Raw genomic sequence first — 25,112 nt, 5'->3', positions numbered from 1 at the left:
GGGAGAGGTGTTGATTTCATGAATTGGGATGTGGATCGAGTTTATAGAGTTAATTCAATATGCACGCACGCATGCAGTTCCCAGAGAGGTTCATGTCAAATTTGTGAGAAGAGGCGAGAGATGAAATTCTTAGAAAACATAGGAGTGGGGCACTGATTTACAGGGGCAGGAGATAGCCATTCTGAGGCAGATTCCCAGACAGGTACGTGAAAAAGAAAGAAATATTATTTTTGTCAAGCAAATTGTACCAGAAGGAGTGGGCTTCAGATGGCTGATGCCAGAGGATTGATGATTTTCCGGGAGGGCATTACGAAAAAATCAGTACAATTATGGAGGCTACGGCCTATGTGGAGGAACACAAAGCCCTCCTGGAATCAGATGACCCAGGAATTGAAGAAGGAGGTTATAGATCATGGGGCGGGCGGCTGCCGCTGTTGCGGCCCTGGAGTTAGGTCAGGCTGAACCCAGAGTTCTGAGATCCAAAACTAGGAAGTGATAAAGATATTTGGGATTGTGTTGGTTTTCCTTATTCTCTTTTGTACGATATTCTGTTTATTCTTGACCCTTCTTTATTACGTATTTAAAATTTGCAAACTTAGCTACTTCGTGTTACCTGCTTGCCATATGGCTGTTGTATGTGTTAAAAAATTTGAGTAAAATTCTTATTTTAGATAAGAAAAATGAAAATTTACCATACCTGATATGTATTTGTATAAACCTTTTTTTTGACTAATAAAAACTTTTTGAATAATAAAAAAAAATGCAAGTAGAAAAATAGGGACCACCTTTGGTGGGAAGGTAACAGCATTCCGTGCGCCTTTGGCATTGAGTCATGCCGGCCACATGACCACGGAGACATCTTCGGGCAGCGCTGGCTCTTTGGTTTTGAAACGGAGATGAGCACTGCCCCCTAGAGTCAGGAACGACTAGCACATATGTGCGAGGGGAACCTTTACCTAATGATAGAAAATGTCCAATCTTGGAAAAGACTGCTGCAAAAGTTGGTGATCTCCTTTACTTTAAGATCTTCAAAGAGAGGCTAGATAGCTGCCAATCAGAAATACTATATTGGTGGATTAGAGAGATGATGAGAACATCCTTTCCAGCGTGTACAATCTCCAGATCGTACAACTCACATTCTGCTTTAGTGTAATGAATGAACCCAGTCAAATGTTGACATCTTCGCAGATCTTTTACCTGGGCTTTGCTGGCTTTGTTACTTTTGTAGTTGCCTTCTGCAGCAAAAGCTGCTAGTTTCCATTCTTTACAGAAACCTTTCTTTGCAAATCTGGACTTTCCATGACGAATGCCATTCAAACAAAGGGACAGTAAATTTGATCTCTTTGCAAATACGTACACATATTTTAAGTAGCTTCTTGGTCTGTACTTTCAATAAACTAGAAAGATCTTTGTAAATTTGTCTACAGTTTGCCCTTGGGAAAGTTTGGTCATCAACTTGACTAGAGTGCTATTTGATTTTTCTTTCCCTCCAGGTACAGCCAACAGGTTCAGGATTAGGATTTCAAAAGTGTGGTTGAGTCAAAGTTAGCGCCTTGCATGAATCTGAGATGGGCTAAACTTTTAGCGACCATTTGAAAAATCAGTTTGTCAAAAGAAATTCATTTATTTTACAAAAGAACAATTTAAAAGTGGTTGCTTTCACTGCTCTCGGTTCCGGACATTCCTCTTAAAACCTTGCAGAGGCCATACAGTGGCATAGCCCTTACTTTAAAAAACCTATATAAAATACAACAGGGGTCTCCAAGCTTGGCCCTTTAAGATGTATGGATTTCAACTCCCAGAATTCTGGGAATTGAAGTCCACACGTCTTAAAGGGGCCAAGCTTGGAGACTCCTGAAATAGCAGAATTCATTTTTGCTCTTCTTGGAACTCGGCAATGAATCGCTGTCAGCCAGACACAAGCGATGCCTTTTGGTGACTGAACCCTGATTTGGATTGCGACCTCTTGTCCCGAAGAGGTTGAAGGTCTGGCTCCAAAATATTCCCACCGGCCATCTCGTTTCAGCAGAGTGGCCTTTTCCGCGAGTAGGTCCTGGTAATGGATCTCTTTCTGGCTGGTGTGCTGCGGAAAAGAGAGAAGTCCTCGTATGCAGCTCCAAATGTATCCGGGTCTTCCCCTATAGGAGAAAATAAGCGTGAAAAATCCCAACGGAACACTGTTAGGAACAGAAATGGGGGAATTCACAATTTGTCTAAAGGATGTGTAGGACTTTAGCTTTCTTAAGGGAATGTCTTTTCAAATCCTCTTTTAAGGACCCCATAATCCCTTGCATCGGGGTGGAGTCTGGGCAACTGAATGGAGCTGAGTGTTTACTGGCTGGATGCCCTTCCTGTCACCAATGCGGAGTTCACAGCAGATATATTCCATTGTTTTTTAAAAAAAATTGCATTTATATCCCGCCCTTCTCTGAAGACTCAGGGCGGCTTACACTATGTTAGCAATAGTCTTCATCCATTTGTATATTATATACAAAGTCAACTTATTGCCCCCAACAATCTGGGTCCTCATTGTTCCCAGAGAGAGAGAGAAATATCTGCCTCTACCTAGGATCAAACTCACAGCTTCCTGATTGTGAGGCGAGAGCTCCACCTCTAGGCCACCGCACCACTCAACGGAATGTCTTTTGAAATGAAAGATGAAAAACAGTTTGCCGTCATCTAGGTCAGGAGTCACCAATCTTTCAAGACCTCAGGGACCACCAAATTCATAATTTTAAATCCCACGGACCACTAATATGATTTTTTAAAAAAGATAAATAGTTTTTAGTGCAATATAAAAATGCAAATAATCTTTCTGTGGACCATCAAAATTTTCTTGTGGACCACCAGTGGTCTACGGACCCACCAGTTGGTGACCGCTGATCTAGGTTAGTGTGACGTGTGTAGCAGAAGGGAAAAAGGAACCCGCGTCCTCCCCCTTTATTGATTCTAATTTGGCTATACAGGTGACTAGTTGCTTTGCGAGCTTTTTTTTTTAATTATTATTTGCATTTATATCCTGCCCTTCTCCGAAGACTCAGGGCGGCTTACAATGTGTTAAGCAATAGTCTTCATCCTATTTGTATATTTATACAAAGTCAACTTATTGCCCCCAACAATCTGGGTCCTCATTTTACCTACCTTATAAAGGATGGAAGGCTGAGTCAAACCTTGGGCCTGGTGGGACTTGAACCTGCAGTAATTGCAAGCAGCTGTGTTAATAACAGACTGCATTAACCTGTTGAGCCACCAGAGGCCCTTTTGAAGTTATGATGGACCCCCTCAAAAAGTACTGATGACCTGGTTCTGAAGTTCCAAACAACTGTCGCTCCCACAGTCCTGTGGCCAGTTTTGGGCACTTGGCAAAGGCCTGCATTTATGGCTGTTTGAAGCATTCCCTGGTTACGTGGCCATGATTTGCAAAGTTTTTGCTTAAAACTGGTTCCTATTCAAAGGCAGGATTGAGGAAAGCTAACCTCAAACAGGTCATCATTTCAACTACAATCGACGCTCAGGAAATCAAGCATAGCTACAACTTGGCTTTACGCTGCCTGAATATGTTCTCCAAAGAATTGGAGAATTGTAACCAAAAGCCAGGACTTGAATTTGCCTTTCTCACGTCCCATCATTTTGCTTCTCGTGTTTTTAAAACTACGTTCGGAGAGAGCAGGGGCTTTTATTGGTCTCAAAAAACTCTTTCTCGGCTCAAAAGAAAGCCGAGATGTTTCAAATAAGCAAGCCTCAGGTTGATTTTGGAAGGGCATCGAGAACTTGCATCATCACAATATTGAGTGGCAAGAAATTTAGTTCCCAATTCATTACACCAAGGGTTTGAAGTGGCATACCTTTTGGGCACTTCCTCTGGGTTGCAGGAGGGCCTTTGTAGAGGAGAGGGGACTGTTCCAGGGCCCAAAGACCACTAGCAGAGATCACACCGTTTCCTGAAGGCTTGGGTGGAGTTGTATCTGGAGTTCGGAAAACAGGAGGTTTAAACTTAATTGAAGAAAATTCCATCTGGCACTGGAGGAAAACTTTAAGGAGCTATTTAGAATAGAATAGAATAAGATAGGATAGAATAGGATAGAATTGGAAGGGACCTTAGAGGTCTTCTAGTCTAACCCCCTGCCTAGGCAGGAAACTCTACACCACTTCAGACAAATGGTTATCCAACCTCTTCTTAAAAATTTCCAGTGTTGGAGCATTTACAACTTCTGGAGGCAAGTTGTTCCACTGATTAATTGTTCTAACTGTCAGGAAATTTCTCCTCAGTTCTAAGTTGCTTCTCTCCTTGATTAATTTCCACCCATTGCTTCTTGTCCTGCCTTCACATTCTTTGAAGAATAGCTTGACTGCCTCTTCTTTGTGGCAGCCCCTGAGATATTGGAAGGCTGCTATCATGTCTCCCCTAGTCCTGCTTTTCATTAAACTAGACATACCCAGTTCCTGCAACCGTTCTTCATGTTTTAGCCTCCAGTCCCCTAGTCATCTTTGTTGCTCTTCTCTGCACTCTTTCTAGAGTCTCCACATCATTTTTATATTGTGGCGACCAAAACTGGATGCAGTATTCCAAGTGCATATTTTTTTCGGAGTATATTTTCCTATTTTTCAGAGTATAAGATGCATTTCCCACCCCCCAAAGAGGGTGAAAATTTGGGTGTGTCTTATACATCGAATGTAGCCCCGCCCACCCCCACCCTTCGGCCTCCACACGTCCTCTCCAACGGAGCTTTCCGAGGGTGAAAAAGCAAGGCGCAGAGGCCAAAATGGCAATCCGGAACAGCTGCTGTACTCACTGGAGTGCCCTGTGACCATCAGCTGCATTTTTGAAGGGGCGTATCTGCCCCAACGAGATGCACACGAGTGTAGCGAGCGCGCACGCGCTCACAACCAGCGAACCTGTTGCTAAAGTTCACCTCTGGGAACAGCTGATTGTGGATATTCCGGAAGGCCGATCCACCCGCCAATCAGCTGTTCGTGCTGAATCAGGCTAATGTGGTGCTGAAGCTGACTGGGCTGTTTGCTAAGGACGCTAGCCAGATGAATACCGATGGATGCTGGTAGGCAGAGGTAGAATTGTTTTCCTTCTTATTTTCCTCCCCTAAAACTAAGGTGCGTCTTATACTCCGGAGTGTCTTATACTCCGCAAAATACGGTACCTGAGAAGTTGAAGATGTCCTCCGAGATCGTTGACTTTGAGCATACTGTTTGTTCTCCCATGCTCATCAGTTCAGTTGAGTAGAGCTGAGCTGCTCCGGGGTTCTCTTTGGTTAGGCAGGGCCTTTTCGATTCCTGGCTAGCCTCCTCACCCAGTGCTCTGTGCTCCTGAGCCCTTTTTCTAGACTCTAGCACCAGAGTGCTTCTGTAGATGTTCTCGTCCTTGTTGCCTTCTGTATCGCTGCCAAGGAACTGATCTTGAAGCTTCTCAATTCCTTCAAGTTCCAAGTCTCCCAGGAGCCGAACCTTTCTGCTACTGAAGAGTTCTAATGCTTCCTTGCCCCCAGGAGGTGGGGCTGGCTCTTCTCCAGCAGCTTCTGCTGGCCTTTCGCTTCTGCTGCAGCCCACCGCGGCCCTTTTCCTTCGGGGCCAATCTTTGATGGCCTCGGGGGTAACCTTCCCTTTACGTTTCGGAGACGGGGTCCAAGGGACGACGGCGCTGCCCTGGGAAGGGGAAGATGTAGACGAGGTACAGAGAGTGGTGGGTGAATAGGAATGGCATATATAAGTCTGTCCGCCCATCCCAAACTTGCCAGGGGTGTTGTGGGCAGAGCGAACGCAGGACGGCGAGATGGAGATGAGTTCTAATTTCTCCGGGTGCCGACTACACCAGGCCGCTGAAACGTCCCCCACACCGCGATCATTTTCCTCCCCCTTGAGTTTGTCACACGAATCGAGAGGCGGCTGCTGCGCGACCTCGGAAGCCACTTTTCTGATGCGGAGCTTCGGCAAACCAGAAGCTTGCATTTCAAGCTCAACCTCATAGGTCAGCGGCGTAGCTGTGGCCCCCAGAGTTTTAGAGGTGGCCGCCTTCTCTTCCTTCTCCAGCCGTGCGGCGGCTTCCCGTTGCCTTCTGTCGGCGGTGCAGCGCAACGCGTAGGCGCCAGACCCTGGCTTTGAGATTGCAAGCGGGGAGTCCCGATCTCGCCTGGGAGGACTTGAGAAGAACAGAGGCTGGCCATCTGCAGCGTCCTCTGCGGAAGAAAGGCTACTCGCAGAGCCTGGATCGGCAGGAGAACCATCTGAAAGAGACTTGCTGAGATCCAGTTTTTCGCACAATACTACGGCGTGCGCAAAGCGCCTGGGGTTATTGGAAGAGAAGGTAGGCGACAAGCGTCTCTCTGAATCCTTCCTCTTAGTTGGACTTATTATTTTAGTTGTTGGTTCAGGTCTCTGATCCAGTGAAGCGTCCTCTGCGCTGCCAGGTTTAATAAATGGGCTGGCTTCAGCACCAAGGCTTCTGCTGCCCATAGAGGGATGTTCCACTCTGGGCAAGGAAGGAGGGGAGCCCAGGGCTTTTATGGGGGAGGTCTTTCGGACACCCTGTGTTTCTTGGGGACTACAAGCGTTTCTTCCCAGCTTTTCTCTAGCTGGAGAGAGCGTGCAAGGGCTCACAGCTTTTGCAGACCCATCACAGAACGGAGAGATACCATCCGATTGGAAAACAGAACGAATCTCCAAAGCAGATTCAGAAACGGTCCTAATATTTGGACTGATCTGGATGTGGGTCAAACCCAGTTCCGGATGTGCATCTTTGAAGGCTGCAGAGGATGCTTCTGGCAACAGGGAGGGGAAGTCCACGGATGAGACTGGCTCAGGGCAGGTATTTCTTCGTATCTCAAAAGTCCGGTTCTCAGCCAAAACCGTAGGCATTACTACGGGGGGTGCAATTCTCAAGGAACACCTTGGGGATGAAGGTTCTGAGCACGGCTTTCCCTGAAGAGCAAACGGGGACGATGGCGGCGACAGAACGATGGGTGACTCGGGACCATCTGCAGGCAAAGCAAACACATCATCCAGCATGTCAGAGAACGGTGGTTTCTCTGGAGTTTGGAGTTCTGCTGCCTTGGGTGAGGAAGGATAGCCGTTTTTCTTCTCCGCAATCCAAGGCAGGCAGGAGTCTCGATTTTCAGTGGATATAGGCAAAGACTTGCTCTTCTGTCTCGCAGGAGAGAAAAAATTTCCCAAACATTTGGCCACAGAGTTTTTAAGGGCTGGAGTTTTCTGGGGAGTCCGTCGTGCCTTTTCTTGAATCCGAGGAGATCTTCTCAGCGTGCTGCCTTTGGGATTTAAGAGCTCCTGGGAAGACTGAAAATAACTCTTCCCTGATTCCTGTGAAAGAAGCGTGGAAAAAGATCAGAGATACAGAGAAAAGGACCAAATAAGCTATGCCCCTTTTTAAGCATGAAGATAGCAATAGTACTTAGACTTATATACCGCTTCACAGTGCTTTGCAGCCCTCTCTAAGCGGTTTACAGAATCAGCCTATTGCCCCCAACAATCTGGGTCCTCATTTTCCTGATGTCGGAAGGATGGAAGGCTGAGTCAACCTTGAGCCTGGTGAGATCTGAACTACGAAATTGTAGGCAGCTGGCAGTCAGAAGAAGTAGACTGCAGTACTGCACTCTAACCACTGGGCCACCGCGGCTCGGTGTTTTCAAGAAAAGTTGAAAACAAAGATCTTAGCAAGAATTGTGGTGTGTAATAATTGCTTTGTAGGGTTAGCTGGAGCTCATATAACAACCCTCTTCAAAAATGGCATCTATCTTCTTGGATGAACAGCAACTTTATACCACTGAATTCTAATACATTTTAGATAAACACCTAATGAAGAATATATTACCTATCAGTAGGCTGAGGTCATTTGTAAGTGTACAATTTTTTTATTTTTTTTCATTTGCATTCATATCCCGCCCTTCTCCGAAGACGCAGGGTGGCTTACACTATGTTAAGCAATAGTCTTCATCCATTTGTATATTATATACAAAGTCAACTTATTGCCCCCAACAATCTGGGTCCTCATTTTACCTACCTTATAAAGGATGGAAGGCTGAGTCAACCTTGGGCCTGGTGGGACTTGAACCTGCAGTAATTGCAAGCAGCTGCTGTTAATAACAGACTGTCTTAGTCTGTTGAGTCTGTTGAGCCACCAGAGGCATCCGCAATTGCCAAGCGGATGCCTTGTAAATGGTTAAACTACAGTCTAGAGCCAAGAACTTTTAAAAAGAGTAAAGAAACTGGGAAAAACAGTGTCGATCATCACCCAGAATTACTTTTGGTGAGATGGGCATACATTTGATTAATAAATTAAAAAAAAACCAACCAGAAAAATATTGAGAAAAATAGAAAGATGGCAATTCTACCTGAGGAAGCGGCTCATCAAAGGTGAGTTGTTTTCTTCTCGTTTGGGGAGAGCTAGTTCTCCCGAAACTAAATCCACCCAAAACTTCTCCAAAAAGTATACTCTTTGGAGATTGGGGGGCTTTTGCGGGAGGCGAAGCCAGACCTGTGAAGAAAAATTCAACAGTTTAGACAAGTATAAGCAAATGTATCTGTAAGTTTGCAGGATAAACTTTACCTAAGATTACCATTTATCGTGATAAATCAAAATGAAAACCCCGTGTCCTTCTAAATACTATTGAACTACACCTCCTAGCATCATTTAGCCAGCCTAGTCATTGGTGAGGAATGCTGAGAACTTCAATGAAATAATATCTGGAAGGTTGGGGGAGGGGTTGCTTGAGCCACGGTGGTGCAGTGGTTAGAGTGCAGTACTGCAGGCTACTTTTGCTGCCTGCCTGCAATTTGGCAGTTCGAATCTCACCAGGCTCAAGGTTGACCCAGCCTTCCATCCTTCCAAGGTGGGTAAAATGAGGACCCAGATTGTTGGGGGCAATAGGCTGACTCTGGAAACTGCTTAGAGAGGGCTGGAAATCACTGTGAAGCGGTATGTAAGTCTAAGTGCTATTGCTATTGTTTACTCTGTATTAGAAAATAGGAAAGGCTTTGGTGTCAATTTAAATTGGTCATCAAAAAGAAACCCATTCTAAATAGTACAGACATAAATACTGATACAAGTGAGGAAACTCAATCTCTCCCGTGCTTACATCTCTATTAGATCTCCTTCCTCACCTGGTTCTTCCAGATGTGCAGAATGCACTTGTGGTGTGTTCTTCTTGTTTGGCTCTAGGGAGCGGATGTTGCTGGAGAGAAATTTATCCTGCATCAATTGCTTGATCCGCGGACTTCTTCTTAAACCATCTTTTAGGAAGAGAGAACAAAGGGGGAGAGAATCAAGGAGTGTTAATGCTTGATATAGACTATGTCACCCTTGGAAAGAAATATTGAGGACTGGAAGCCCCACTTATCAAAAGAAACAACACATCAAAGCTTATGAAGAATTCTTTGGATAGTATCATTTATTCAGAAGCATAAATTGGCAAGATGGAAGACTGCTGGTCTCTGCCTCTATCAAATAAGGGTTCTAGACACTACCACTAAGAGGCAGAAATAACACTAAACTAGGACATGCAACTATAAAGGGCTGCGGTTAGTATCGCTCCGTGTCCTTTAAACTGCCTTTCTCTCGCTCTCACCCCCCCCCACATGGTCTAGATGAAATTGGAGCCACTTCGTACCAGTGTAGAAAGGCCGAGTCTCTGTTTCCGTGATGGTGAACCTTTGGCACACGTGCCACAGATGGCACACGGAGCCATATCTGTGGGCATGGGAGCGTTGCCCTAGCTCAGCTCCAGCGTGCACAGGGGAAGTTGGGAAATGGGTTGTTTCTGGCCTCCGGAGGGACTTTTGGGAGGGGCAAGGCTTTTTTCGCCCTCCCCAGGCTCCAAGAAGGCCTCTGGAGCCTGGGGAGGGCAAAAAACGGGCCTACCGGTAACCTTTTTGTCATCGTGTGCCAAAAGCAGGGGGGGAGAGTGCAGAGGGGCCGTGCGGGCATGAATGATGGGTGTGAGCACGCTCACGCGCAACCCCCTTCTGTGCTCCCCCCCCCCGCTTTTGGCACATGACAGCAAAAAGGTTAGGCATCACTGATCTATTTCATCCTGTGACTTGGCTGCTTTCAAAAGATGAAAGCAGCTGAGATAACAATGCTGTGCCTGGTGCACGGCTCTTGCCCAAAGCCAGAATTTAGTCATAAGAGCCGGGGTGGTGCAGCAGTTAGAATGTAGTACTGCAGGCTAATTTTGCCGACTGCCAGCAGTTCGATCCTGATCAGTTCAAGATTGACTCAGTCTTCCATCCTTCCGAGGTGGGTAAAATGAGGAGCCAGATTGTTGGGGGCAAGAGGCTGATTCTGTAAACCGCTTAGAGGGGGCTGTAAAAGCACTATGAAGCGGTATGTAAGTCTAAATGCTATTGCTATTTCTCAAATTCCTGTTGGCGGTTCAGACCACGTCCCGGGTATAAACTAAAGTAATCTATAACAGGCCAAAGTTAGAGATTCATAAGGAACACTTCTCCTTCTTGCTCTGCAGTGGTTTATCTACAAGATAATTTTAATTGCACTCCTGTAACCAGCGCCTCTCAGTCCTCGAGTCACTTTGATTTGCAAAGAAACAGCCTGCCAATCAGTACTTACAGGTTATGGTTTTTTCAGGAGATTCTTCTACAATGCCAACATCAGACCCGGGATCTGAACACCTTTGAAGAAAAGGAATGTTTGAGACTTAATGGAGCAGTAAGAGGTGTAGAAGTAAAAAAAAAAAAAAAGGAAGAAAGGAATTTTGACTTTATTCCAAAGTCAGATTGGTAAATTGCTATTAAATGAATCTGAAGCTTTCGCTCACCGGCCCGTAATCTGCCTCTGCAGCAGCCTCCTGGACATCTGCTTGTGCAATGGGGTTTCTGCCACCCTCTTGGTCAATAGCTTGTGATGAGCTGAAAACAAGAGTAAGTTGTGTAGAGAACTAAGATTACACTTAAGCAAGCAATCTGTTTGCTTCCCGTTTGGGAAGCAAGGACAGAAATCCTTTTTCAGGACTGAATTTGTATTGCAAGCAGCTGCTACTCCCCCATGTTATCATGACAAATACCGCAGCATCTTGAACACCATCAGATTTTCCCATAAGAGCTATAGTGGATGAACTCCACTTTATCAGATGTAGGGAATTGTCAAGAGTGTGCACAGCGGGACTATTATTTTGAAAAAACCTAGGAGAAAAATACAGTATACAGAGGTTTGTCTTACAGTGGTTTATCTACAAGATATATATATATATATGCTTGCTTGCTCCTAGAAGCACGAAGCTGAAGCCTGAAGATGATGAATGAGACTTTGTTGAAACGTCGCCAAGATACTTCCAATTTTACATTGGAAAAAACCCGAATAACCAAAGACCTACACACACACACACACACACACACACACACACACGTGCTAAGCAAAGCCAGGCAATCAATCAATCAACCTTCAACTATAACAGGAAGCACACACGGATAGAAATACACAGAGAACTACAATGGAGATAGAACATAAAGAGAGGGATACGCAAAGAGAGTGATACACGAGGAGAGAGAGGCGCCCTCTAATGGCTTCCCTTATATAGGCAGCTTCTTACAGTAACCGTGCTGACTCATCCTCAGTTATCAGGTTTACAGCAGCCTTACAGCAGCCGATCAGCTATTAAATCATAATTTAACGCACCTATTTATTCAAGCGGGACTGGATTGAAATTTTATTGGAGTATTTATGTTTTAAGATTTTAAATGGTTTTAAAACTTCTTTTTAATGTTTATATATTGAATTTTTACTTGGCTGTACACCGCTCTGAGTCCTCCGGGAGAAGGGCGGTATAAAAATCGAAATAAATAAATAAAATAAATAAATAAATAAATAATTATAGTGGTGTGAAAATAAATTCCATATGCTAGGATAGGATAGGATAGGATAGGATAGGATAGGATAGGATAGAAAAGAGAATAGAATAGAATAGAATAGAATAGAATAGAATAGAATAGAATAGAATAGAATAGAATAGAATAGAATAGGAATTCTTTATTGGCCAAGTGTGATTGGACACACAAGGAATTTATCTCTAGTGCATAAGCTCACAGTGTACATATAAACAGCAAGTAATATAATCACTGTAAATAAAAAGTCATTCATGGAATAGGAGCGATTTAAGCCAATTGACATTTATTCAAGCCTCTCAGTATTCTATCCATTATTCCCTTACCTCTAATATCTTCCTTAGATCTGCTGCGTTTATGTTTTAGCTCTTCTAAAACGGAGACTGACTGGCTCCGAGCCATCTTTGGTAAGGAACTTTTGCCCAGAGGTAGAGTTTCTTCATTGAAAAGATTTCTCCTCACCTTTGTCACTTCTGAAAGCAACAAAAACAAGAGGTTTTCTGGTGTGTGGAGAGTGTCTTGGACAAAACCAATCATACGTAAAATATTTAAGAAAAACAGCAGTAAAACATTTAAGACAAATGTCCAATTGCTCCAGTTCATCAAGTCAGTGAGGTAACTGATACAATTTGTGGTTGTATTACGTGGAGACAAAGGGCAGAATTAAGGGTGCTCAAAAATAAATATTAAAAAAAGGTTTGTAAAAATAATACACATGCTGTGAAGGAGTCATCGCTTTAGCTATACAGTGACTAACTTTACCAATTAGCCTGAATTTCCTGTTTAGTTATGCCAAACAAGCAGTGAAAGTAGCAAGCGGACCGAGTGGAGAGGTTGCTTTTTAATGATCTTTTTTATATATTTATGTCAGATCAGTACGATAGAGTCCCCTTGCATGTAGCTAAATTTTGATATGCTGCTTGCAAAATTTTGGCAGATTTTGATTATACGCTGATGAACCTGCCACCAACTGCAATGTTTTATCTTGCTTTGTTTTATTTTCAATGGTTTTTGTTTGTTTGTTTGTTTGCAACTCTGGTTGGCGACTGTAATCAAAAACATATTCATTGAGAGAATGTTGTTTTTAGGACAGGCAGTCGCTATCTAACAGCTCCCTGTAATGTGAGAGAAATATCACCTCACTTCCTGCTTAGAATAGAATAGAATAGAATAGAATAGAATTTTATTGGCCAAGTGTGATTGGACACACAAGGAATTTGTCTTGGTGCATATGCTCTCAGTGTACATAAAAGAAAAGATACGTTCATCAAGGTAGAATAGAATATTGTCACTTTGAACGTACACTAATCGGCATTACATTAAAAGGAAATTACGTTGCATCCATCTCTCAAAGGGCTCTAATGTAAACACAAACGTGACAAGATAAATAAATAAATGCAAAATTATGCATGTGCCCACATATATTATATGACACGGAGAAACAACACAGTCTAGTTCGGATACATACATGTACATGGCGAGAGAAACCAATCTTGCAACAAACCTTAGGAAAGAAGACATACCTTGTACTCCCGTTTTCTTGGAAATGGCTGCCACTTTGGCATCCAGGGGCCCATGAGAGGTGTCCTGAAAATGTAGAACATGGCGTTAGAAAGGCTACAAAATTCACATCATTTACAAGGCGTCAGTGGAAAACTAATACCGGTGAATAAAAACTACTATATTTTTCAAAGTATAAGACACATCTTAGTTTTTGGGGAGGAAAATAAAGCTGATTGGTGGGTGGGTCGGTCTCCCGGAATACCCCCAATCAGCAGTTCCTAGAAGTGAATTTTAGCAACAGGTTCATTGGTTGTGAGCTCTGCGCCTTGCTTTTTTTTTTTTTTTGCTTTTGCCTCTGAAAGCCTCCAAAAGAGTTTCAGAAAAAAAGCCTGTGAAACTTTGTGGTTTTTTTTGAAGCTCTGTTTCTGAGGCTTTTTTTTTTTCTGTAGCTCTTTTTTTCTGAAGCTTTTTTCTGATGCTTTTTTCAGCCTCCGAAACCTCCCTTTGAGAGGTTGGGCGGGGCTACATTCGGAGTATAAAACACACCCAGATTTTCACCCTCTTTTTTGGGGGGGAAAAGGTGCGTCTTATATTCTGAAAAATATGGTACTTCATTCCAAGTTCTACAGAAAGTAAAGGTACGCCTCTCTCTTCTATGCACAAAAAACGATCACACTTTCCAAAGGACTGAGTTCTTTAGGACACAGAGTTGCCTTTTCTAACCTTCCCCTCCCTTTAATCTTGCAAACCATTTGTTTCCCCACCGGAAGTTTCACCTTTCTCCTGTGGTTCCAGGATGCTTGAGGAATTTCTATTTGGCGTAAATTCTGTGACATTTCTGTGATACTCCTATGCCTGGCTAACGGATGCTTCCTGAAAGCAGAAGACAAACATTTTCAGCAAGTGAAGCAAAAACATTTAGATTCTAGCTACTGTTTTAAAGATGCAGAGTGTTTACTTCCCTTCCCCATCATGAATCAAGCCTGTTTTTAAGGTGCGCAAGACTCGAGTTTCTCACACACGGATGACTTCAGAATATCCCCACACAATAAGCCCAACAGATAACAGCCCAACTCTGTTTTCTACCCAATAACCCAATCCAATGACGGCTAACCTTTTCAGCACTGAGTGTGAAAACTGGAGCACATGTGCACATGTGCACACACACCAGAACCCGGAAGGGAGCAGCTGGCCGATGCACATATACGCAGCAGCCAGCTGCTCTTCCGGGATTCGTCATGCGCATGCACGCCAGCCAGCTGATCTTCGCGCAAAGACCAGCTGGCTGGCACACATGTGAGTGCCGGAACCCAGAAGAACAGCTGACAATGGCACGTATGCCCACAGAGAGGGCTCTGCGTGCCACAGGTTCGCTATCATGGATCCAAACAATATTGTGGTTATATAGAAATCAATTACAGAAGCAGAAGCAACACTGGAAGAAAAGAAAAAAAGGAGACAGAGCTAACATTTTGCAGGGATCGTGCAAAGTTGCTCCTACTTTTTAGCCTGAATCAAACTCTATACTGTCAATTCCCTTTTTCTGACATACACCTACCGTTTCTTGGCAGATCGGGTGCGCAGTTCTTCCAGCTCGTCTGCTTCAGCGCTTAAAGAAGCCGCTTTAGAAAGTGGAAGGGAGGCAGCCGAAGCAGGAAGGGACACACTCTGTGTCTCCTCAGCGATGGAATCGTCGCTAAAGAAATCCGTTGGGAGGACGGAAGCTAACTTAGTGGGAATCTCCGTTCCCAGACTGTAGTATAAATCACCAAGTGTCTTGGGCATAGATTCCAGATATCTGTAGGGAGAGCACAAAACCACAGGATTTAAATCTTGGCGAAATTTATGTACCAACCTACGTACAGGTAGTCCTCGACGTACGACCACAATGGAGCCCAACATTTCTGTTGTTAAGCGAGACATTTGTTAAGTGAGTTTGGCTCCCCTTTTACGACCTTTCTTGTCCCACTGGTTAAGTGAATCGCTGCAGTTGATAAGTTAGTGGCCCAGTTGTTAAGTGAATTTGGTTTCCCCGTTGCTTGTCAGAAGATCGCAAAAGTTGATCCCAGGACCTTGGGACACTGCAACGGGTCATAAATACGAATCAGTTACCTCTGACTTTTGATCACTTACATATCTACCACTTCTTCCAAAAAACTGCTGAGGTATCCTGGATCTTTAGCCAAACACAACACCCTAAGCAACTCCGTCATCTGCAAGAGAGTAAAAGTCCTCAAATCCATGATACTCAAAGTAAGGAAGAAAGTCTTACTTTCCAGGACTCAAGAGATGTGTAACACACACACACATACACACACACTTTATTTACCTCTTGCACAAGCTGTTCCATTCTGTCTGTGTTATTTTGCAAAGAAGGACGTTGCAGGCATATCTCCAGGCGCAAATACACTTGAAGTTGGCACCTTTAAAAAAAACGGAAAAGACAGATTGAGGGGAATATTCCTCATTTCTCTTTCCCCTTCAACTGTTCAAAGAAGCAATAAAAATGGACTGTGGGGAGAGGGTGCAGGAGAATTTACTCTTTCTGTGTGGAAAAGCATTTTCCACACAGTGCCCAAAGATGTAAATGTTCTCAGTTAATACCAATAACAGTAGCAGTTCGGACTAAGGGTATTTTAATTGTTTATCAATCAATTATTATCAAGTATTTCTAGTGGAAAACCAGTCTACAAATGTACATATACATTTTGTATAATGTACATATTGTTCTAACTGTCAGGAGAAATTTCCTGACAGTTAGAACAATTAATAAGTGGAACGACTTGCCTGCAGAAGTTGTGAATGCTCCAACACTGGAAATTTTTAAGAAAATGTTGGATAACCATCTGACTGAGATGGTGTAGGGTTTCCTGCCTGGGCAGGGGGTTGGACTAGAAGGCCTCCAAGGTCCCTTCCAACTCTGATGTTATGTTAAATATATAGTAGCAATAGCATTAGACTTATATATCGCTTCATAGTGGTTTACAGCTCTCTTTACAGAGTCAGCATATTTGCCCCCAACAATCTGGGTCCTCATTTTCCCGAACTCGGAATGATGGACAGCTGAGTCAATCTTGAGTTGGTCAGGATCGAACTGCTGGTAGTCGTCAGAATTAGCCTGCAATACTGCATTCTAACCACTGCGCCACCAGGGCTTTATAATATAGTTTTATCCATATACCATACATACAAAATAGTACATTTTGCCAAGGCTAATTACATAATAGGTATGCAAATATTTTCTGATATTCGGATAACACAAAGGGAGTGAATTTAAATCAAGGACAAAATCACATCAAGCATTCAACTAAATCCCTCCTCTTATATACAGAGGAATCCCTTCATCTGAAAAATGTGCCTGAGCCTCTGTGTGGCTCAGGCTGCTAAGACAGTCTGTTATTAACAGAAGCTGCTTGCAATTACTACAGGTTCAAGTCCCACCAGGCCCAAGGTTGACTCAGCCTTCCATCCTTTATAAGGTAGGTAAAATGAGGACCCAGATTGTTGGGGGCAATAAGTTGACTTTGTATATAATATACAAATGGATGAAGACTATTGCTTGACATAGTGTAAGCCGCCCTGAGTCTTCGGAGAAGGGCGGGATATAAATGCAAATAAAAAAAAATTAACAGAGACAATTATTTTAGAAGCGAGATCAGGCTTCGTACTCTTTGATTCCGGTTTCTTTATCAGGATCAGCAGCAAGTTGTTGACGAAGAGTGTTGGTGGTCTTCAGGAGATGTCTTTGGATCGTGTCTAGACAAGTTGCCTATGAACACAACATCAGAGACAAAGGCGTTACTGCAGATATGCACCGAATACAAGTGGCAATCACAAAAATAGCCCATTGGAATAACTGCACAAAAACAGAGAGGCTACCTACCATACTTTTCGGAGTATAAGACGCACTTCCCTTCCCCCCAAAAAAGGTGAAAATTTGGGTGCATCTTAAACACTAAATGTAGACTCACCCACCCACTGGCCCCCACCCTTTGTCCTCTGCCTTTCAGCAATTTACCTCCTTGCAGCAAACAGCCCGCTTCAGCTTCAGCACAGCCTGATTAGCACAGCTGATTGTCGGTTGGATCGGCCTCCCAACCTTCAGCTGTTTCGGGCTGCAGGGATTGCCATTGCCTATTGTGTGTGGGCCTCTGCTGTTTGCTGCAAGGAGACAAATTGCTGGGAAGCAGATTTTTTTTTCTTGTGCTAATCAGGCTGTGCTGAAAATGAAACTAAAACAGGCTGTTTGCTGCAAGGAGACAAATTGCTGGGAAGCAGATTTTTTTTTTCTTGTGCTAATCAGGCTGTGCTGAAAATGAAACTAAAACAGGCTGTTTGCTGCAAGGAGGCAAATTGCTGGGAGTCAGAGGCAGATTTTTCCCCCCCTTGTTTTCGTCCCCAAAAAAGGTAGGTGCGTCTTATAGTCCGGAACGTCTTATACTCTGAAAAATATGGTAATTAAATGCAAACAACAAAGCAGTGGGGGAGCCTTGTACTAAGGACCAAACGAATTAAGACAGAATGAAATCTTTTTTTCTTCCTTTATATGGAAGCAGATGAACATTTGCACAGAAAAAGGAAACACCCACAGGATGTTCCCGGCAACATGGCCTTCTCAAGAACAAAATTGTATTGCTCTGTTTCAATATCTTTTAATGTCATTTGTGCTGTGCTGAAAACATGATAGGACTGTTTCAAAGTCAAGTCTCGCTGGAGGTGGCTTGTTCTAATCCAATCTGCTTTATTGCTTCTGCAGTAAAAAGTTTACAGATTATTTTGTGGGGAACTGGCTGAATACCTCCTCTGCCTTTAACCCTTAAAGACCTTTGAAACATCTCTGGGTGGCAAAGACAGGTGTATCTAAGCAATGACTCTACCTCACTGGAGTTCTGAAACGTATTAACAGCTGTCACCATATCTTGTGAGCGGGCAAACAAATTTTCTCCGTCCATCATAGCGTTCTGGTAGTTTGCATTGAGGTAAGAAAGCATTTCATCTTCGGTACTGAAGTCTGTAAAAACAACACAGAATCATGAAATACCTTGCTGGAATATAACTGCCGCACAATTTAATGTAACATAATTGCTTAGGTCAGTGATGGCAAAACTTTTTAGAACCGAGTGCCGAAAAGGTCGTGCAGAAACGTCATGTGCGCGTACTTGTTGGGACCACGCTCTGGAAAAGCCAAAGTTTTGGGTTCTAGCACGCACGCGCACCTGATGATCTGCTGGATGGCACGCATGCACAGGACGGTTTTCGGCACTGCCACACATGTGAAGGGATCATGCTCTGGAAAAATCAAAGTTCTGGGTTCTAGCGCACATGCGCTCTCGACGACCAGCTGGCTGGCACGCATGCGCAGGCCGGTTTTCGGCACTGCCGTGCATGTGAAGGACAGCTGATCATCACGTATACATGAGCACCAGAAACCCGGAAGACAAACAGGCAAGGCCGTGCGTGCGAGGCGTCACGGCGTCACGTGCCACTCTGGGCACATGTGCCATAGGTTCACCATCATGGGCTTAGGTTTTAATGGTGAACTGGCAGCAAGAGGACCAGGAGAAACCTTCAAACCTTCTAGAGATCTTCAAATTTCTAGGTTCTGCCGTATCTCAAGACCTAAAATAGATAGCTAACATCAAAAACGTCAAGAAAGCATAACAAAGAATGTTATTTCTGCGCCAACTCTGAAAGCTCAAACTCCCCAAGGAGCTGCTCATACAGTTCTACAGAGGAATTATTCAGTCTGTCATCTGTAACTCTGTAACTTTCTGGTTTGGTTCTGCAACCCAACAAGACAGACACAGACTTCAGAGGATAATTAGAACTGCAGAAAAAACAATGGCTACCAACCTGCCTTCCATTGAGGACCTGTATCCTGCATGAGTCAAAGAGGGCTGTGAAAGTATCTAGAGACCCCTCACATCCTGGACATAAACTGTTTCAACTCCTACCCTAAAAACGACGCTATAGAGCACTGCACACCAGAACAACTAGACACAAGAACAGTTTCTTCCCGAATGCCATCACTCTGCTAAACAAATAATTCCTTCAACACTGCCAAACTATTTACTAAATCTGCTTATTAATCTTCTCATCGTTCCCATCACCCATCTCCTCCCACTTATGACTGTATGACTGTAACTTTGTTGCTGGTATCCTTGCCTTTTATATTGATATTGTTTCCTGGTTGCTTATTTGTACCCTATGACAATAATAATCACATTATTATAGGATATAAGGACCACTAAGTGTTGTACCTTATGATTTTTGATGGATGTAACTTTTCTTTTATGTACACTGAGAGCATATGCACCAAGACAAATTCCTTGTGTGTCCAATCACACTTGGCCAATAAAGAATTCTATTCTATTCTATTCTATTCTATTCTATTCTATTCTATTCTATTCTATTCTATTCTATTCTATTCTATTCTACTCTACACATGACAGAGGACTGACTTCCACGCACCTATCTTGCATTTCCGTTTCCTTCCTTTTCCTTCCCCTTTGCCGCCCAATTTTCTGGAGAGCAGCCTTTGGCGTGGCTTTTTATCCACTGGCAGCTCTCCCTCCGGCTGGTGTTTCTGAGCTTTCACGTTGAACATGGCAGCGTTCAGCATCTGAAGAGAGCGGGGCATGGTTTTCATCTTCTGCCTAATGGGTGTCCGGGGAACCGCGCCTGTTCAAGAAGAAAACAAAAGCGAACTGTGAACTTGGTTCGTTACAGTAGTGGCCAAAATTGTGGAAACCTTTTGGGTTGCAGCGTCCCGGGGCCAAGTTTGGTGACCTCGTGACAAGCAAAGTCAATGGGGAAAGCAGATTCACTTAACCACCCTGTTACTAATTTAAGGACTGCAGCGATTCACTTAACAACTGCAGCAAGAAAAGTCGTACAATGGGGGCAAAACGCACTTAAATGCCTCACTTCGCAACATACATTGTGGGCTCAATTGCGGTCGTAAGTTGAGGACTATCTGTATTTGTTTAGTGACTATTCAAGGTTGTAGCAGCAATAAAAAAAATGTGACATACTACCAGCATCCCCAGTCACATGATCAAAATGTTAGCGCGTAGCAACCAGCAAGTATTTACAATGGTTGCAAAATCCCAGGGTCATGTGATGGCCATTTGTTGCCTTCCCAGCTGGCATCTGTCAAGCAAAGCCAACGGGGAAGGCCAGATTATTTTAACAACCGCATGAGTCACTTAACAACTGCAGTGATTCACTTAACAACCTTGGTAAAAAAAAAAGTCGTAAAATTGGGTGTAAAGTTCATTTAACAAACCGCTTTGCTTAGCAATGGAAATTCTGTTCTTAATTGCGGTCATAAATCAAGGACTGCCCATATTTAAGTAAAGGTGATGTGTTCTCCTGTTCTTTCATCTGCATGATTGTAAAAAAAACCCAACAACAAATTGCATACATCTCTTTTTCTGATCTCGGGGGTGAGATGAAACTGTGCGCTCAGAAACTTTTTTCTGGTAAAACTCTGCTAGGGACTGTCTCAGCTCTGCTTCTGATTTTGGGGTTTCCTCTTCGTTTTTAGTAGAACTTGCTTGCAGCATCCTGTACAGAGAGAAAGAAAAAAACAAACAAACAAGGAAAATGGATAATAGCCAAAAAGTAATGGCCCTTCTCCCCTGCGTTTAACAATTAGCAAGATTTTGAAGGTCGGACTAACAGTTAAACATTCCTTTCCCCCGCGAATTATTCCGCTCAGAAATGAATCTGAAAAATATCTATAAAGGTTGCACATTGAAAACAAGCCCAGATGAGGTTTTTGTCCGGATGCAATTTCTTTTTATCAACAGCAGGGGTCAGCAACCTGCAGCTCTGGAGCCGCATGTGGCTCTTTCCTCCCTTTGCTGCGGCTCCGTCGCTCAAAATAGGCGTCACAACCGCCAATGTGCGACACCCTCCGGCATGCAATTTATTGAGCTTTTCGACCCCCGGTAGGCCAACCATGGATAAATCCAAGAAAAGTTTCAGAAAAAAACAGAACGTTTAATTCAACTACATATGCTAGTTTTGTGGCCGCTCAAAAAATAGGCAGGCACAGGAAGGGTTTGTGGCTCCCAGTGTTTTCTTTTCTGTGGGAAATGGGTCCAAATGGCTCTTCGAGTGTTTAAGGTTGCTGATCCCTGATCTACAGTAAGACTTCACTGAGCACAAATGCTTACCCTTTGGAAGAGTCTATGGGAAGGAAATTTATTCCAATTGAATTGCGTTATAGCAGCACTGGTAATTGTGGAGTGTTTGCTGTCTAGGTTTGATCTTCTCTAAACTAAGGCACTTAAAATTAAGGAAAAAGAAAGGAAGGAAGGAAGGAAGGAAGGAAGGAAGGAAGGAAGGAAGGAAGGAAGGAAGGAAGGAAGGAAGGAAGGAATTACCTGAATGATTCCATCAAGCGTGAGCTTGCACCGCAAAAGTTTGACACACTGTACCAATCTTCAAGGACTGCAGGACTCCAGGTTTGAGCAGAGGAGAGCTCCTGCTGGACCCATCCTGGACATAAACTGTCTGTTTAACATGTAGAGATGAAGCATTTTTTTATAATAAAAGACAAATGCTACTTTATTAGAAAGAAATTGCATCGACTCTTACACATGTCTAGATAGAACCTATTTTAGGAAACCCTAAGCACGAAACACTTTTAGATATTATAGGAGAGCTTGTAATAAAATCAGTAATCTCCTTCTCCATAATCTTCTGTAATGGATTGCACCAGAGAGGCTAAACCAATATCGTTGTATATATGATGTACAATGACAATAAAGGCTACACTTTACTATTCTCCAACCTAACTTGATCCAGACCTCTTGAATGGGTTAGGACAGTGATGGCGAATCTTTTCGGCACTGAGTGCCCAAACCAAAATGTGCATGCATGGGCACACGCTCGAGTGCCAGAAACCCAAAGTCCAGCTGGCCGGTGCACGCATGCCTGGTTTTTTTGGCCATTTTTGGCCCAAACACCCCAAAAATGTCTAGAAAACGCCCCAAAACACCACGAAAAAATGCCCTGAAAAAACGGACAAAAAACAGGCCTTTTTCCAGGTCAAAAACAGCCTGGAAGTGGCCCGAAAACGGAAACCAGAAGAGCAGCTGGCAACGCCACGCGTGCCCCCAGAGGGGGCTCTGCGTGCCACCTCTGGCATACGTCCCATAGGTTTCGCCAACATGGGGTTAGGAAATCAGGGTCCCGGTGGGGGGGGGGGAAATAGGCTCCAGCAAAATCCTAGCAAGACTGAGTTCCTGGGAATTTGGAGATCTTTCACAATATAGAGGCTTTTGATGCTTTGCTCTGCATCTAGTGATGTTTACATTCAGCATTTACAACACAGTCCTGGTGTTCAGCCAGGGTCAGGTTTCCTCCCAAGTCTCCCTCCCAGAGACTATGACTTTATTCACTCCAAAGGATCCACTGGGGGCTAGTTCACCTTCTACTAAATTCTACTAAATTGGGGGTAATTTGTCACTGGCTTGCCCATCATGGCAGCTACCCACCACATGGGCTCAAAATTCCTGTTCTGGCCCGGCTCCCAAATGTGACAAACCCTCTATAGTTAAATCAATGATTCCTTTATTAGGAGCGCCAGAAGCTCCTGCAAAAAGTTTCTCTCTCACCGAAGGCTAACAAGTCTGCCCAGCAGGGAGATGAATAGTTATCTGTCACATCTATTCATCTCCGCCCCCTCCCTTTTATCCCCAGAGTAGGGTGGGGCTTCGCTAGCAATGGTGGCTCTTCCGTCCCAAGGACCGGCCCATAGATTTCCACTGCTCTCCTCTCCTCTGCCTTCTGCGCATCAGGCACTGGACGCAGCTGTTCCTCCTCTTCCTCATCAGCCACCTCCAGACCTGGAGGCTGTGGACTCTCCATCTGAGGGCTGACAGATGGTCCAGGCACCGCCTCTCTCTCTCTCTCTCTCTCTCTTTCTCTCTCTCTCTCTGACAGCTCTATTCCCTTTTTCCCCTCAGAGCTCTCAAGATGCCGACTCCCACACCGCCTCCTCATCTGATTCAGCTGCCGGAGGGGCTGGCGGCCGACAGGCCACAACAAACAAGTAATTGGCCAAGAAAATCTGCCTGTACTGGGACACTGCAAACAGTTCCTCTTCAGACAAAATATCGGGGGTCTTCTTGGACTATTTGAAAACCAGAGTGGTTAAAAAAAGATCAGGCTTACCAGGACTTGCTTGTTGGTCTTCCTCTGAATCCTCCATAACTTGACGTAGCACGCTGCTCACGACTTCTGGCAGACCGAAGTCCCCCTCCTTGGAAAAATTCTCTGCCACAGGAGACGGCTGAAGGAGGGACCCTTCAGCTTCTGCCACTTGCTCGGCAAAGAGCAGTGAGAGAATTGCGGTGGTGCCAGAGACGGGGGAGAAAATTCCCGTACAAGGAGAATGAGCTCCGGATGAAAATGTCACTTCAGCCACCTTTCCAACGGAAGAGAAACATGAGAACAATGAGGGGTTGTACAAACCCTTCCCGAGAAAACAAAAAAAGATGCTTTGAAGGAGGGATTTTTGTTTCGACCCTCCTTTCAGCAAAGCATCCTTTGAAACGGATAAGCTGCTCTGTGGCTTCACTTAACGTCTAGAGTCCCATAAAGCTGTTGAACTGTTGGACAAGGGCCCAGAAGGTGCACGGGGCACTTCAGTGAGGTGAATGATACTACGGACTCAGCAAATATTTCATTTTCCATGGAGCAAAGTCTTTTTGAACAGGCCTAAAGGCTGACATGTTTTTCCCCAATATATGTCACTGCGTAATAGGGTGAGCTCCTGTTACTTGTCTCAGTTCTGCCAAACTAGCAGTTCAAAAGCACGTAAAAAAAAAATGCAAGTAGAAAAATAGGGACCACCTTTGGTGGGAAGGTAGCAGCATTCCGTGCGCCTTTGGCATTTAGTCATACCAGCCACATGACCACGGAGACGTCTTCGGACAGCGCAGGCTCTTTGGCTTTGAAACAGAGTTGAGCACTGCCCCCTAGAGTCGAGAATGACTAGCACATATTCCTAACAAACAGGAAGCAGCAGGTGAAGCTAAGCAAGATCACATCAAATACCTGTACAATTAGCACAGGGGCACCCCAAGGCTGTGTGCTCTCCCCACTTCTCTCTGTATACCAATGACTCCATCTCCAATGATCCATCTGTTAAGCTACTGAAGTTCGCAGATGACACAACAGTGATTGGTCTCATTCGAGACAATGACGAATCCGCATATAGACGAGAGGTCGAACGACTAGCCTTGTGGTGCAACCAAAACAATCTGGAACTGAACACACTCAAAACCGTAGAAATGGTGGTAGACTTTAGGAAAAACCCTTCCATACTTCCACCTCTCACAATACTTGACAACACAGTATCAACAGTAGAAACCTTCAAATTTCTGGGTTCTATCATATCGCAAGATCTCAAATGGACAGCTAACATCAAAAACATCATTAAAAAAGGACAACAAAGAATGTTCTTTCTGCCAACTCAGTAAGCTCAAACTGCCCAAGGAGCTGCTGATCCAATTCTACAGAGGAATTATTGAGTCTGTCATTTGCACCTCTATAACTGTCTGGTTCGGTTCTGCAACCCAACAAGAAAAACACAGACTTCAGAGGATAATTAGAACTGCAGAAAAATAATTGCTACCAACCTGCCTTCCATTGAGGACCTGTATACTGCACGAATCAAGAAGAGGGCCGTGAAAATATTTGCAGATCCTCGCATCCTGGACATAAACTGT

At 44.1% G+C, this 25,112-nt stretch overlaps 1 protein-coding gene across 3 annotated transcripts in view; it reads right to left on the bottom strand.

The window, feature by feature from the left end:
* Window positions 1-1,036: 1,036 nt before the first annotated feature.
* TICRR (TOPBP1 interacting checkpoint and replication regulator) overlaps window positions 1,037-25,112 on the bottom strand; it is a 32,922-nt gene continuing 8,846 nt past the window's right edge. For 2 of the 3 annotated variants that reach the window (XM_058156085.1, XM_058156084.1), the window contains 19 exons: window positions 23,554-23,806; window positions 21,759-21,888; window positions 20,792-20,934; window positions 19,837-20,046; window positions 18,243-18,376; window positions 17,034-17,134; window positions 15,695-15,788; window positions 15,499-15,578; window positions 14,924-15,163; window positions 14,142-14,238; window positions 13,386-13,449; window positions 12,189-12,335; window positions 10,800-10,890; window positions 10,592-10,653; window positions 9,127-9,255; window positions 8,358-8,500; window positions 5,157-7,326; window positions 3,846-3,965; window positions 1,037-2,138 (listed from right to left, as the gene is read on the bottom strand). In XM_058156085.1, the coding sequence (XP_058012068.1) occupies window positions 2,023-2,138; window positions 3,846-3,965; window positions 5,157-7,326; window positions 8,358-8,500; window positions 9,127-9,255; window positions 10,592-10,653; window positions 10,800-10,890; window positions 12,189-12,335; window positions 13,386-13,449; window positions 14,142-14,238; window positions 14,924-15,163; window positions 15,499-15,578; window positions 15,695-15,788; window positions 17,034-17,134; window positions 18,243-18,376; window positions 19,837-20,046; window positions 20,792-20,934; window positions 21,759-21,888; window positions 23,554-23,806 (4,524 nt within the window). In that variant the 3' untranslated portion in view covers window positions 1,037-2,022. The remainder of the gene's footprint in view (window positions 2,139-3,845; window positions 3,966-5,156; window positions 7,327-8,357; window positions 8,501-9,126; window positions 9,256-10,591; window positions 10,654-10,799; window positions 10,891-12,188; window positions 12,336-13,385; window positions 13,450-14,141; window positions 14,239-14,923; window positions 15,164-15,498; window positions 15,579-15,694; window positions 15,789-17,033; window positions 17,135-18,242; window positions 18,377-19,836; window positions 20,047-20,791; window positions 20,935-21,758; window positions 21,889-23,553; window positions 23,807-25,112) is intronic. The other variant, XM_058156086.1, reaches the window with a different exon arrangement.

The sequence above is a fragment of the Ahaetulla prasina genome, chromosome 13, assembly GCF_028640845.1.
Source record: "Ahaetulla prasina isolate Xishuangbanna chromosome 13, ASM2864084v1, whole genome shotgun sequence".
NCBI classification, from domain to species: Eukaryota; Metazoa; Chordata; class Lepidosauria; order Squamata; family Colubridae; genus Ahaetulla; species Ahaetulla prasina.
This window is presented reverse-complemented; position numbering and strand designations above follow the sequence as displayed.